This window comes from Dendrobium catenatum, unplaced genomic scaffold (assembly GCF_001605985.2).
Source record: "Dendrobium catenatum unplaced genomic scaffold, ASM160598v2 fragScaff_scaffold_840, whole genome shotgun sequence".
NCBI classification, from domain to species: Eukaryota; Viridiplantae; Streptophyta; class Magnoliopsida; order Asparagales; family Orchidaceae; genus Dendrobium; species Dendrobium catenatum.
The window spans coordinates 326,788-341,721 of NW_021319302.1; the positions used below are offsets into that span (position 1 = coordinate 326,788).

A 14,934-nucleotide genomic window follows, 5' to 3' on the forward strand; every position below is an offset into this window, starting at 1 on the left:
GTGTTTTATAAAAATTAAAAATGAGAAGGTTTTGTTTCTTGATTTCAATCATGTTTTTAGGTAGTTATACTTATCTTTAAGATTAAATCATATTGTTGTTGATAATAATAATAATAATAATAATAATAATAGTTGATTAAACTTTTTATTATCCTAATAATAATAATTGATAAGTCATCAAAAATCACCTTGATTCCGAATGAATCTTGAGGCATATCCAAACTAGAAACTTCCAAATTAAATGTGGGACTATCTGAACTCTAATTTTAATAAACTTATAGTCAAACTGAACATCTAAAAGAGATAAACTCATTGACATCAAAATCAGTATAATATGAGCCCAAACTGGTCCAAATTAAGAGTTTGAAGCACATTTAGATGGCTCGAAATATAAATTGGATGATCAAATGATATCCAAATATAGCATGCTTACAGTCGAATCAAGCAGCCCACCGACAAAGATCCCTCCGACCACAGTCACCCTTCGAGTATGATCCCTCCAACCACTGTCACCCATCGAGTATGATCTCTCCAACCACTGTCGTCCGTAAACTACAATCCCTCCGACCTCGATTGCCTACCGACTATGATCGCTTTGACCTCCGTCACCAGCCGACTACGATCACTCTGACCTTCGTTACCCACCGATTATAGTCCCTCTGACCACTATTGCCCGCCGACTACGTTCCCTCCGATCATCGTCGTTCGTAGACTACGATTCCTTTGACCTCCATCTCCCGTCGACTACGGTCGGTCCTTCTGACCACCGTTATCTGCCAACCGACTACAATCCCTTTGACCTCCGTCGTCAAACTACTGCCCTACCAAACAAATGCACATATTAACTCTCTCTTAAAAACAACTCTCATATCAGTAGTTAGATTCTTTCAACTCCCACCATGAAGTATACTATCTATTTCCTACATTAGGCCAACATTTTCACCAAGAAAGGACATCATTTGTAATCAACAATAAACAATAGTTGGTTCATTTCAACTGGGTCATATCCCATGATTTTTCTCCCTTTTCAGAGTTTTCTACATAAAAATTATGTTGTCACTTATCACTTTTGTACCCCACTCTTTTTATCTGTGTGCTAGATCTTCGTATAAAACTAGAATGTTAAACTGCCTCTCTACTATCGTGAATGTTCTACGACACAATAATAATAATAATAATAATAATCTCTTAAAAAAAATTGAGATATCTAAATTTTAAAGTCAATACTTTTTGATTGATTGTCAAAGTTACAAACCAACATATCAATGTGAGGTGTCATAACCACCCAAAATCATCACACATGAAGCTGAAAATTGGGTGACATTTCTCAATTCCTTTTTACTCCAACAGAACACAAAAAAAATTTTAGTTTTCTTACCACCTTTTGACATCTGGAATCTGCAACCCGTTTCCCTTTCCCGTCAAAGAAACCTCATTGAAAGTTTATCCCATTCTTCCACCTCCTACCCAAAAAGCAGCCTCTTTTTCATCTTCGTCTCCATGGGTTTTCTCTCAACGAATCCAATTCTTTATCCTCCCTCCCCACCAATGCCATCCCTTCCCGCCTCAAACACCTTCCCCCAATTTTTAACCCACCCAAATCCACCATTTCTTCTAATTCACCGACAGAAATGGCAAAAAGACGAGGTACAGCCGCCTGCGCGATGCTGCTCCTGCTGCTTTCCTCTGTCACATTTCAATCGAGGGAAGGAGAGGCTTTGTGCAGCAATTGGGGGACGCGGTCGACTCATCCGCTTCCCGCCAACATCGTGGTGCAACTGCTTAAAGACAATGGATTCGATAAGGTGAAGCTCTTTGAAGCTGATCCCTTTGCGCTTCAGGCCCTCGGCCGCTCTAATATCCAGGTCATGGTCGGGATCCCTAACGAGATGCTCGCGCCGCTCGCCGCCAGCGTTCGCGCGGCGGAGCAATGGGTGCTGCATAATGTGTCGACTTATATCTCCAAAAATGGCGTCGATATCAGGTGCCATGCAATTTTACAGTGTACCACTCAATCCATCCATTTTGCAGATGTTTAATAATTTTAAAATATAAAAAGTACTCATCTTTATGATTATTAATGAAAAAAATATTATATTTATGGGAAAATTTTGCAAAAAGAAACATTTTGAAGCAATTATTTAAAGTTGGAACCCTATACAGGTACGTGGCAGTAGGCAACGAGCCGTTCCTGAAGACCTACATGGGCATGTTCCAGCAGACCACCTTCCTCGCCCTGCAGAACATCCAGGCCGCCCTAATCAAAGCCGGCCTCGGCCGCCAAGTCAAGGTCACAATCCCACTCAACGCCGACGTCTACCAATCCTCCAACGGCCTCCCCTCCAGCGGCGACTTCCGCCCCGACATTCACGACCTAATGCTCTCCATCGTCGGTTTCCTCCGCGACAACGGCTCCCCTCTCACAATCAACATCTACCCCTTCCTCAGCCTCTACGCCGATCCCCACTTCCCCGTCGACTACGCCTTCTTCAACGGCGCCGCTAACCCCCTCGTCGACGGCCCCATCACTTATACCAACGTCTTCGATGCTAATTACGATACCCTGATTTGGGCGTTGGAACGAAATGGCTTCTCCGACATTTCCGTCATAATAGGGGAGATTGGGTGGCCGACCGACGGCGATCCTAATGCTAATGTCGACAACGCGAGGCGGTTCAACCAGGGGCTCTTCGACCGCATCGCGAAGCGCATGGGAACGCCGAAGCGGCCCACGCCGCCGGATATCTATGTGTTCGCGCTTATTGATGAGGACGCCAAGAGCGTCCAGCCGGGGAACTTTGAGAGGCATTGGGGGGTGTTTTACTACGACGGTTCCGTCAAGTACCCGCTCGTGCTGGCCGATGGGAGAAGCCTCGTTCCCGCTAAGGGAGTCAGGTACTCTTACTTCTATACTATATAAACAAAGCATTATATAATCCTCGTACTCATCTACTGTAATAGATGAATGAGCTAAATGAAGAAGTATTGTGAAAGGTACATGGAGCCGCAGTGGTGCGTGATGGCGCCGGAGGCGAGCTTGACGGATCCGCAGCTTGGAGGAAGCGTGGAGTACGCGTGCGGGTACGCGGATTGCACGAGCCTCGGAAGAGGATCTTCTTGTGGGGACCTTGACGCTCGTGGCAACGTCTCGTATGCCTTCAACCAGTTTTATCAGACGGCGGATCAACAGAAGGGGGCCTGTGCATTTGGAAACCTTTCTGTGATCACGCGATCGGATCCATCACTGGCGACGTGCAGATTCGAGATCATGATCGACGTTGGCCGACACGACAAGTCCGTCAATTCCAGCGCGGATGCTTCGGCGGTCGGAGTTCGGGGTGTGGCTGCAGGGGTTGCGGCGGCAGCGGCCGTGACCCTTGTGATGTGGAGTAGTTCGTAAATAATGGGTTTTAAGCTGCTCTGTTCCTGTACAGGACGGTTGGTTACTTGTTTGTTATTTTTTGGGGTGTAGAGAGGGGCAAATTATTAAGTCCGGTGTCCTGGACATCAATTCAGGTGCGTCAAGTCATCAAAATACATCGGCCCCGATGTATTTGGGTGACGTGACGTATATGGATTGAATGTCCAGACGTCCAGTACCCAGACGTAATAATTGGCCGTAGAGAGGAGAGGAAGGTGATTGGGATGGAGACACTTTGGATAGGGATTCGTTGGTGTAAACTTGCACTAAAAACTTTCACACATAATTGAATTTATTTATTTATTTATTTTAGCAATTACCTATATATATCAACTATTCAACTAATATATTAATATTTGCATATTAATACTTATAATTTTTTTATTTACATAACAGCTAAAACAATCAGATTAAAACAATGTGAATAAAAATATTGCAGGCAAGGGCATCTATGAGTTAATTGGCATGTCTAGAGATATCTGCTAATGGAGTCAATGAAATGCTTCATGATATAAATAATTGTTTTCATATGTTAAATATGTAAATCCTTATAATTTAGATGCTACGCATGTAAATATCCCTTTATTTTTATTTGAGTTCACATCATTGCTCATAGCTAGATGATTTTTTTTTTAAACTAGAAATTGTAACGTTAATCTTTATTTAAAAAAAAAAAGGTTTAGTTTTGTAAGTTTTAAAACTAAATATTAATTAATACAATCTTGTGTTGAATTTCCAAAACATAACTTCTACCTTTATGAAATTTGTAAGCAACTTCTATTTGATATTTTCCAAGCAAAATTAAAATATATAGAAATTTACAAACAATTCAAAACAAGCCAATCAAAAAATCTTATTTAGGGTTTGGATTTTGATCTAATCATTCAATGTAAATGTATTTATATTATAACACTCAACAAAAGGAAAAAAGAAAAAAGATTTTTAATATAAAATATTACACGATTCGAGTTAACATTTCACTGGACCACTTGGCTTGATTCACAATGTGGCGCCGAGTTGATGGAAGTTATCTGTAGGTTCAGAAAGTAAAGCCTTAAAACCCTTAATCATGTGTAGTGATATCTGAAGCTTTAGTCATGTTTGATAAGATTTGTGTTTAGTATCTTTGCTTTTGATAAAAATCTAACGCACACACATAAAAACATACAAGATCAAAAACTTTTTAAGTGAAAAATACAAAAAGGGGAAAAATTCATTGGGCCCGGTGTAGCTATAAAATTCAATATAGATTAAAAGATATAAGAACCATCCCTTCTTCACTCTTGAATTAAATAGGATTATTTATAATTGAAAACAACCGTCTGATTTTTCTCATTGGGTTTGCAAAAGTTAGACATCTATAGGAGGACAATTAAAACCCTCTGCAGGGTTAAATGTTGACAAAAGCCTGATGATGGCGGTGGTAATTTCTAGTGGTGTTCGTTGACAGTAATAAACGAGAAATGCAAGAGAGTTCTTTAGGTACTTGAACCTTCCATTATGTATAGAATAGAGTCCTATTTATAGGCTTTTTGATATGAACATTCTGAAAAATTTGACCATAATCCAAAACACTCCATTGTAAAGTCCGTATTGATCCTCTTAGCCATAAATTATTTATCAAATATTTAAACGTCTTAACAATGTTATAATTAAGAGTTCTTAGACTCATTAGATTCAACTCATTAAGTCACTCAATGACTACAAGCACATCAAAATTGGAGATCTTTTGATCCCTCAATAATATTTATTAATTTTAAATTATATTTCATGTGCTTGATTTAAACTTATTAGGAGTCAGATTGGATTACTTATAGTGTCAATTCGTTCATCTCATTAATAAGTTCAATTTGACTATAAATTTGTTAAAAATTGAATTCTAATAATCCTGTATTTAATTACGAAAGTTTTCAATTCGAATATTATGTTAAGCTTCATGTCGATCACTAGAAATCTTTAGAAAAGTACCAATTATTCTGATTAATTCATAATATTTATAATTGTTTTAAAATAATATATTAAATTTGAAGATATTACATCTAAATTTTAAATTTTAATATAAAAAACTAAATAAAAAATAAAGGCACTAATAATTTTTAAACATAAAAATAAATTTATAATTATTAATCTGAAATTAGAGATTCTTTTCACTCCTAACAATTTAAAAACAATCGTGATAAAAAATTATCAAAAAATGTCTTAATTTCTCCTATTATAAATAAATATTTTAAAATGATAATTTTCTTTGAAAAAAAATAATTATCTACTTAATTTAATTTTTCATCAAAACAATTATGAGTGCCTCTCTCTTCTTCTTTAATATTTTATACATAAATTAAAAATAGCTACATATAATATTTTTAAAATAAGATGCAAATATTTGCATAAATTTTTAGTGGCAGTCAAAGAGCAGGATGCTGCCACGTCAGACATGAGCGTGCTTCAACCAGTTATTTATGAGTGGGTCCCAGCGATGCTGTGCTTGCGCAGTATTTGCCAAGCACCAGCTCAGATGCGCTTAGCTTCTTTCCATTTCTGTGGTATCATCCGCAACTTGGGCTTGTCCTTATACTATTTAACTTCTTATGGTTTCATTAATAATTAGTGCTATACTTGTCAAAGAAATTTAATTTTTTATTTTAATTAATTTGCTAATGGTAACATTAATCCTATGCTTATTAGCTCTAATTTTATTTATAAGCTTGTTACTCTTTTTAATTTTAAGAAATTTCTCAACCTAATTTTAGGCATTTTCAATCCTAAGAAATTTTAAGAAAAAATTATAAAAAAAAATCTATGAAAAATACATTTTCAATCCAATTTGCTTTGTTAAATGTAACATAGCAGGGGAAACATTTTTGTTCTTGAGATTAATATTTTATAAGTTATAGATTATTTTTATAATAACATATATATATCATTCCTCTTATAAACATGTTTTTCTTCTTACTATTGGCATTTTTGTTCTAAATAATTGAAAAGAATGTAATATAAGATTACATAATATGTCCCACTCCACTCTAATTTGCTCATGTTAGAGTTTTTTTGTTAAGAGCTTGTTCAAGCTCGGTTCGAGCTCGATTTAAGCTTTTTAGTTTGTTTTCAACTTTTGTTCATTCAAAATGATACATGTTCATGATTGATTTGCATTCGGTTTGTTTTCTGCTTATCGAGCTCTAAACGAACGGTTCATTTATAAATTAATAAACGAGCATTATCAAGCAATTAATAAACGAGCCATATCGAGCTAGTAATGAACAAGCCTTATTTAGCTACTAATAAACAAACCTTATCAAGCTATTAACGAACAAGCCGAGCTATTGACAAACGAGCCTTAAATGAGTAGCTTATCAAGCTCTCTCATATCTTTAAATGGCATGGACCGGTATCTTCTCGAGCTCATAAATGATAATATTAATGAATGAGCTTCTTAATGAGCCTTGGAAACAAACATAAACAAGCATATTTTGATTGGAAACAAACATAAATGTGTGAATACCACAAGGGAATAAAGAGAGTAATATTTTATTTCAATTAAAGTGAAAGCAATATCGAATTGAATCTTAGCACCCATATTGTCACAATAAAATGACATAGAGATTGCAATTGTGAGATTATTCATCACTTCTATAGTGAGATAAACTGATATTTATATCAAACATTAATTGAGTTTTACCACGAGCATATTTAAGAGTTTCTTATCGAGCTTCATAACAATAGAAAAATATTCAAACTTGCTTAACTACTTAATCAAACAATCACCAACGAGCTATGATCGAGTCGAACTACGAATAACTTATTGAACGTTCAATTCATTTGCAGCCATATGTAGAACATAAACTTTTTCTCCATCCAAATAGCACTTTTCTATTAGAATTTGATCAAATACTTCACAACTATTCTATTGATAATTTAAATGTATCTAGCCAAGAATTATTTAATTATGAAATGATTCAAGATCCAAGAAGTAAAGAGGTGGTTATTAAGTTCATAAATTCAAGTCAATCATTTAATGAAACACCATTACCTAGAGGTGTTAATATTTGATATGACCCGAAAACCTGACTCGTACCCGACCCAAAAAATTCGGGTTAGTGTCAACCTTTTTGTGAAACTGGCTGAGTTCGAGTTCAACAAATCGACCCGGTTCAAAAACCGGGTCATGCTTGGGGCGACCCGAAAACCCGGGAATTACCTGGAATGACCCAACATATTGAACATGACCGTGTCATTTGCCCGCACAAATTGAACCTGAACACGTCAAGTGACCGGGTCGAGTCTCGCATATGTCAGCGCTGTCGAGTTTGCCCACGTCTGCCGCACTCTCATCGAGTTGTGTGTCACGTCGAGTATGCCCGCGTTGAGTCTTGTGTAGTGTCAAGTCCAGTTGCTGTCGCAGCCACGTTGTCGAGTGGCTGAGGTACCGATGTAGGTGTTACCGTGCAGCTACCAGTACTATTCAGCGGCTAAATGAGAACATAAAAATGGGTCGGTTTTGGTCAACCCGGTAATCCACGCGGGCAAGTTCGGGTCGCACGAGTCAGATCTGGGTTGAAATATTTGACCCATTTATGAAAACGGGTGGGGTCAATTAGTGCCTGATCAGTTCTGAATTGAACCTGAATCCAACCATCACCATATTTTAACAGCCTACCCTTAACTCATTCAAAAAAATAAATAAATAAGCTATACTATTTAATTCATCCATGCTAGGGGTGTCAATTTTGGGTCACGGGTCGGATTCGGGTCGAATCCGAAACTGACCTGACACTAATCGGGTCAACCCAAACCCAATCCGTTTTTGCAAACGAGTCAATTTTTGGGACCCAAACCCAACCCACCTTGGGTTTGGGTCAACCCAACCCGACACAGATTTGTGCGATTTGGCTAAAGAAGCGTGAGAAGATAGCTGGCGAACGGACCAGCGGCGGACACAACTGCTGGCGGACCTTTGCGCGCGAAGATAGCTAGCTTGACGCGGTGACTCCGTTTGCGGGCGTGGGAAGGCCACGATCATTGACAGCGGATCCTTGCGCGGGAAACATTCTGGAATGCCTATGGGCTTAAGCCTTGATCGGCTTGACGCGGACGGCAAACCGCAGACACGACATCACGACAGACTCGAAATTCGGACATAACGGATGACGCGAGGGATGGACGCAGACGTGAATGACGAGAACCCGAGTCAAACCGGGTTGTTTCCGGGTCAACCCTAACACGATTACAAACAGGTTGAAATCTCTAACCCGAACCTGACCCGGTTCGGATTTAGATTGACCCAAACTCGAAATTTTCGTACGAATTCAAGTCAAATTTTTTAGTCATGCACAATATTGACACCCCTAATCCATGCAAACCATTATCCGAAGTATCTCCACTAAGGGGAGATCACTCATCACAGAAGAGTTTTAAATCCAATGAATAACATAAAATAATAATGATAAATTGTCGATTTTACTTTGTTTTTTTATGAAGCAAACCTTTAATATTATTTTGTGAGTATAAATAAACCTCTAATATTATTCCAAATGTGTGACAACTGACCAGCCATGACGCAGAGGAGGACCCACCACATCCCATCAAAGCAGGACACAGTGGAAAAGCTCATAAGGACAACAGCCCTATTCTCGTTCAATGAGAAAGTACATCATATTATACAAAAATAAATACTACTAAGTCAATCTACATGCATGAAATCAACAAAGTTCATTCCATTCCATCAATCCAAGAACACGCAGATGCGATCCTCTTCTCCTATAATCGACAACCCCATAACTTAAGCCCAATAAAAATGGAAATTTTGGCTCAACAACTCAGATTTATGATCCCTTCACGAAGAGAATAGTAAGTTTCTTCATCGAGAAAAGATTAGAATTTGAAAAAAACCATCCGCTTTATCTCCTTTCCTTCTTCTCCCATTAATGGCGGAGTCGATCGGTCAATGGGATAAACTTGAACTTTACTCTCTCTGTGATGGACTGCGCCAGAAGCCATTGCCGAACAAGTGGGGCCACATCTCCTTCTCCAGCTCTGAGACCTCCGCCGCAGGCGACTTCGAGGGCAACAGAATCCCCTTCGCGGGCAATGGAATCCCATGTACCACCGCTGCAGGCGAGGCGGAGGTGATATCAGCGCCGGAGGCTTCGGATTCCGCCTTCTTTTTCCGAGCGGCGCGGCGCTTCTTCCTCTTCCGCAGCGCACGGCGGCAAAGACATGCCGGAAGCTTCACGATGGTGAGAACGAGGAGGTTCACGAGGCCACACGGACAGCAACAGACCACCGCCGCGCACTCAGCCGTGGTGCCGCCGGCGACCTCTGCTACACGTTTACTCGGCCTCGCCGGCTCCTTTAAGATCAAAGGCTGCCTTCTCGCCAGATTCGTAACTGGTGCTTCCGTGCGCGACATCGGAAAGGAAAATCATACAGTCATTTTATGAGAAAATAGCCACCTTTCCATCTCTTTCTGGTTTCCCTCAGCCAGCGAATGAAGCTTGATCTCCTTCCGGCGAAAGAGCGACTCTGGCGGCGCGCTGTGCTTTCATTCGCGAATAAAGGGAGAAGATAACTTCAAGACCTTATGAAAGGGTTCCTGCATCCTACTGTGCTTGGCTCAACATCATCCGCCCACGTGGCGTCAGAATCGTCCGACGGTGCAGCTTAGCTTGTACCGCGGTACAGCGGATCTCGAATGGCTACGTGGAAGCCAGCCAGGAAGGCTAGGAAGAAGAGGGGATTGGGCTACATGAGCGGCTACAGCTGGAATGAGTGGCATGTGGTTTGTTGGAAAGAATTTTGTGTAGAGGGGTCTCACGTCAGGAATTGGTAACGGGCGACGGAGTTGCGCCGCGGATCCCGTGCTATCGCTCTCGTGTGGGAGAAATTATTTAATAGTGCCGAATTCGAATGTATTTAGAGGCGAAATTGGATATGCCGCATCACCAGATGGATTAGGCTCCGATGATGTGGCATGTTCAGATTCGTCTTCAAATACATTTGAATTCCGCACATAATAATTTCTCCTCGAGTGGAACGGCGCAGGCCTATTGACATGTTCATAATAGTAAAATAATATACTATTTATTATTATTTGTTTAATGTACTATTTATTATATTTTCTAGGTGTAGCCTCTCCCATTGTAATAATTCAAAATTTCATATAAAATGAATTTATTTGAAAATATGTTGCACTGGCTACTGGCTAGTGCAGCGACGCTCTGCTCTACAATAACCCTGATTTCATCATGCAGCGTTATGGTTTGTAGTGCCGTCACACTAGTTACTGAATGTATATAGGCCAAATTTTCAGAAGGAGCATTTTTCGTGTGGAATTTAGCAGTAGGAGCGCGAAGAGAAAATTTGATAAGCAGCCAATACGCCGTACAGTTAAGCGCATTCAAAGAATGCGCTTTTCATTAAGCGCTGTACGAAATAGCGCATTATATAGAATGCGCTTTTCGAAAAAGCGCATTATGTAGATTGCGCATTTTGGCTTGGCGTATTTCTTAGGGAATTCATCCATCCCGCTTGCAGTGACCCGAAAACTGAGAGGATTTTGTTTTTTAGCGGGGGCAAGATCCGATTTATCCGCGAAAGTAGTTGAAACGATGGTGAAATTTATGCTGGTAGCTGAATATGAGTGGTTGGGAGCTGATCATTGATGACGGAAATTGTTGAACTTCCGGCTATAAAAGGGCAGGCTGCGTTCTCGTTTACAAAGCAACGATAGCAAAGCTGTAGAGGCCTATTGACATGTTCGTAATAGTAAAATAATATACTATTTATTATTATTTGTTAATGTACTATTTATTATATTTTCTAGGTGTAGCCTCTCCCATCGTAATAATTCAAAATTTCATAAAATGAATTTGTTTGAAAATATATTGCACTGGCTAGTGCAGCGACGCTCTGTTCTACAATAACCCTGATTTCATCATGCAGCGTTATGGTTTGTAGCGCCGTCACACTAGTCACTGAATGTATATATGTTCTCATCATTCAACAACCCCCTAGCCTAGAGGAGAGAGAGAGAGAGAGAGAGAGAGAGAGAGAGGGAGGGGTTGTTTCATGACTTTTCATCCCTTATTTTTGTTACAAAAATATTATGATTGTTGTAAGTAACATTTGCTCTATATCTATAATGAAGAGTTGAATAGAAAATTTTTTGCATATGAAATTTTATTATTTAACATGAAGATATGAACTGAACAAAATTAGCTAAAATTCTGCGCATTAAGATTTTATTGTAGTAAAAAAATTATAAATGTTGTTGATACGTCATCAAAAAAATTATCTTGATTGGGCACGAATCTCGATGCAAAATCAAGTTGGAAACTTCAAAAATTAATTCAGAAACCATCTCAACTCCGATTTCAGTAAATTACAATCGAACTGAGCGTCTCGGAAATACGAACCCAGCGACACCAAATTCAACCCAATCCTAGCCCAAATGGATCCAAATCAAGGACCCGAAGCACTGTTGGAATGTTCAAACCACAATTTAAGTTACCAAATGGTTTCCAAATATGACGAGCTTATAGTCAAATCGAGCAGCTCGACGAGACGAATCCAACGAGCTTAAGATCACTAAATTTCAAAATCATTAAGGCCTCCAAATGCTTCACGAATGGTCCATGATCAAAGGATTCAATATCGGCCGTCAATCCAACCACTCCCCATTTACCCTTGATCTCTCACCTATTTACGGGTCATGCCACTCCAAAATCCTATAAATAGACCCCTCATTTCTCTTGAAAAATGATCCAAGCAAGAAGAGAAGAGAAGGAAGAGAAGGAAGAGAAGGAAGAAGCTCCTCCTCAACCTTCGCTGGAGTTTCGCCGGACCACCGCTGGAGCTTCGCCGGACCACCACCTAAGGCCCTCGCCTTCGCCGAACCACCGCCTGATGCCGTTGCTTCCCCGGACCACCACATGAGGCCCTTACCTCCACCAGACCACCGCCAGACTCCGTTGCTCCGCCGGACCATCGCCTGACGCCTTTGCTCCGTCGTACCATCGTCTGACGCCGTTGCTCCGTCGGACCACCACTTGAAGTCCTCACCTCCGCCAGACCACCGCTTGACGCCGTTGCTCCGCTGGACCACCACTTGAGGCCTTCACCTCTGCTGGACCACCGCCGGACCACCACTTGAGGCCCTCACCTCTGCTGGACCACCGCCGGACCACCACTTGAGGCCATCACCTCCGCCGGACCACCGCCTAATGTAGTTGCTCCATCGGACCACTACTTGAGGTACTGTGCTCCACCAAGCCATCACCTGAGGCTTGAACTTATGTTGGGCCACCACTTGAGGCCCCAAGTTCTACCAGGGCACCACCTGACATTCAGACTTCTACTGGACTATGACCAAAGGCCTGGACTTCCACCAGACCACTGCTTAAGGCCCTATGCTCCACCAAGCCACCACTTGAGGCCAGAACTCCGCCGGACCACCACCTGAGGCCTAGACTTCCACCGGACCACCACTTGAGGCCCTGTGCTTCACCAGGCCACCACCTAAGGCTCGAACTTCCGCCGAGCCATCACTTGAGGCCCTGTGCTCCACCAGAACATCATCTGAGGCCCGGACTTCTGCTGGACCACCACTTGAGGCCATGTACTCCACCAGAACATCACCTGAGGCCCAGACTTCCGCCGGATCACTACTTGCGGCCTTGAGCTCCACCAGGCCACCACTTGATGCCCAGAGTTCTCCTAGAATACTGCCGACCTACATGACCTGGCAACAATATTTCTAACCCTGGTCTCCTGCCGACTACGGTCTTTCTGACCTCCGTCACCTACTATGGTCCATCCGACCTCCATCACTTGACAACGATCTTTCTGACCCTGGTCTCCTACCGACTACGGTCCTTCCAACCTCCATCACCAGACAATGATCTTTCTGGTCTCCATCCTATCGACTATGGTCGTGCCGACCAATCAAACATGTCTATATTATAACTCCCACCATGTAATGCACTCTATATGATGTACATTTGTATCATCAAGCTAAGGCCTTCTCCCAAGGAAGGGCTTCATTTGTAATCGACTGCAAATACTAGTGGATTCATTCAAACTGGGTCAGACCCCATAGTTTTTCCTCATTTTTAGGGGTTTTCCATGTAAAAACTATAACGTCTATTATGAATGTTACACACTCTCTCCTATCTGATGGTGTGCTAGATCTTCGTACAATGCTAAGACGTTAAACTATTTATTTTTCTACTACCGCAAATACTCCAGGACGCAACAGTTGTAAAATGAAAAATTATGAACACATTTCTTGACATATTATTCGAGTTTGAATGAGAAATAGAATAATGGATAGGGCTGCAAATGAATCGAGCCGAACCGAGTATGTGAGTGTTCATGTTTGTGTTCATTTAATATCAGCTTGTTCATGTTTGGTTCATGTTTGTTCGAGCTTTAACATTTGTGTTCATGTTTGGTTCATTTAAATTAAGGAGTGTTCATGTTCGATTCATGTTCAGTTCATGTTCGTTCGTTTAGTGTTTATCGAGCTTGTTCGCGAACATATTTAACTAATTTTTTTAACTATCAAACAAACATGTTCATGAACATATCAATGAACAAACACATTTATAATAAAAGCAATTGTCTATATAACAAAGGTAATGATTATTTATATTTATTAATTCTATAGTCAAATATTAATTATTTTCATCGAGCTTATTCTAGAGTTCAAAATCGAACACGAATCGGGCTTTTATCTAGCTTCTTATCGAGCTTAATGTCGAGCTTGTTCACGAACTTCAAATGATGTTGTTCGCGAACATAATGAGCCGAACACATTAGTGTTCAAGTTTGTTTATTTAAGAATCGAGTATTTAAAATATTATTCAAGTTTGTTTGTTTAGTTAATTAAATGATCTCAAACGAGCTTTAATCGAACCGAACAACGAGTAGCTCGTGGAACGTTTGGTTCGCTTGCAGCACTAATAATGGATAATAATTATCACATTTTGTAAGAAAAATGAAATGGAGAAAGCGGAAAGACATTAATTTTAGGCTAATTAACTTATTATATAGAAACTGTTCATCTAAAAATTAACAAGCGGGTCCATAGCTCAGTGGTAGAGCAATTGACTGCAGATCAATAGGTCACCGGTTCGAACCCGGTTGGGCCCTTGAGCTTTATTTGTTCTTCTCGTTTTCAACGACGATATTTTCGGCTACAAAACTGCCGCTAAAATATCACGATATAATGTTTTTTAATGCTTTGTACTAACGACGAGATTTTCAACTGCAGAAACGGCCGCTAAAAAAATATCACGATAAAATGCTTACTCTGCTTGACAGCTTGTTCTGTAAGTTTATATTTTAAAGGATAAAAGAGGCAACGACTGCTTTCGCCATTTTCATGGGATGGGACAATATCAAAATTTTTATTAATTTGGCAGGTAAAAATAATATTTTATTTAGAATAATTTTTTTATTATTTTAAAAATAATTTTTTATTATTTTAAAAATAATTTTTTTATTATTTTAAAAAT

The 14,934-nt window shown here is 40.1% G+C and overlaps 2 protein-coding genes and 1 non-coding gene across 3 annotated transcripts; 2 read left to right on the forward strand and 1 right to left on the reverse strand.

Moving 5' to 3' along the window:
• Nucleotides 1–220: 220 nt before the first annotated feature.
• Nucleotides 221–3,726, forward strand: LOC110092937 (glucan endo-1,3-beta-glucosidase 5). The gene is made up of 3 exons (XM_020817647.2): nt 221–1,984; nt 2,164–2,895; nt 2,995–3,726. Exons 1-3 carry the CDS (start codon nt 1,632–1,634, stop codon nt 3,398–3,400), a joined length of 1,491 nt encoding a protein of 496 aa, XP_020673306.1. The 5' UTR covers nt 221–1,631; the 3' UTR covers nt 3,401–3,726.
• A 5,296-nt stretch (nt 3,727–9,022) lies between these two features.
• LOC110092949 lies at nt 9,023–9,986 on the reverse strand. The gene has a single exon (XM_020817666.2). It carries the CDS (start codon nt 9,825–9,827, stop codon nt 9,381–9,383), a length of 447 nt encoding a protein of 148 aa, XP_020673325.1. The 5' UTR covers nt 9,828–9,986; the 3' UTR covers nt 9,023–9,380.
• A 4,511-nt stretch (nt 9,987–14,497) lies between these two features.
• TRNAC-GCA lies at nt 14,498–14,569 on the forward strand. The gene has a single exon. It is a non-coding gene; the product is annotated as a tRNA-Cys (tRNA).
• The last annotated feature ends 365 nt before the right edge of the window (nt 14,570–14,934 follow it).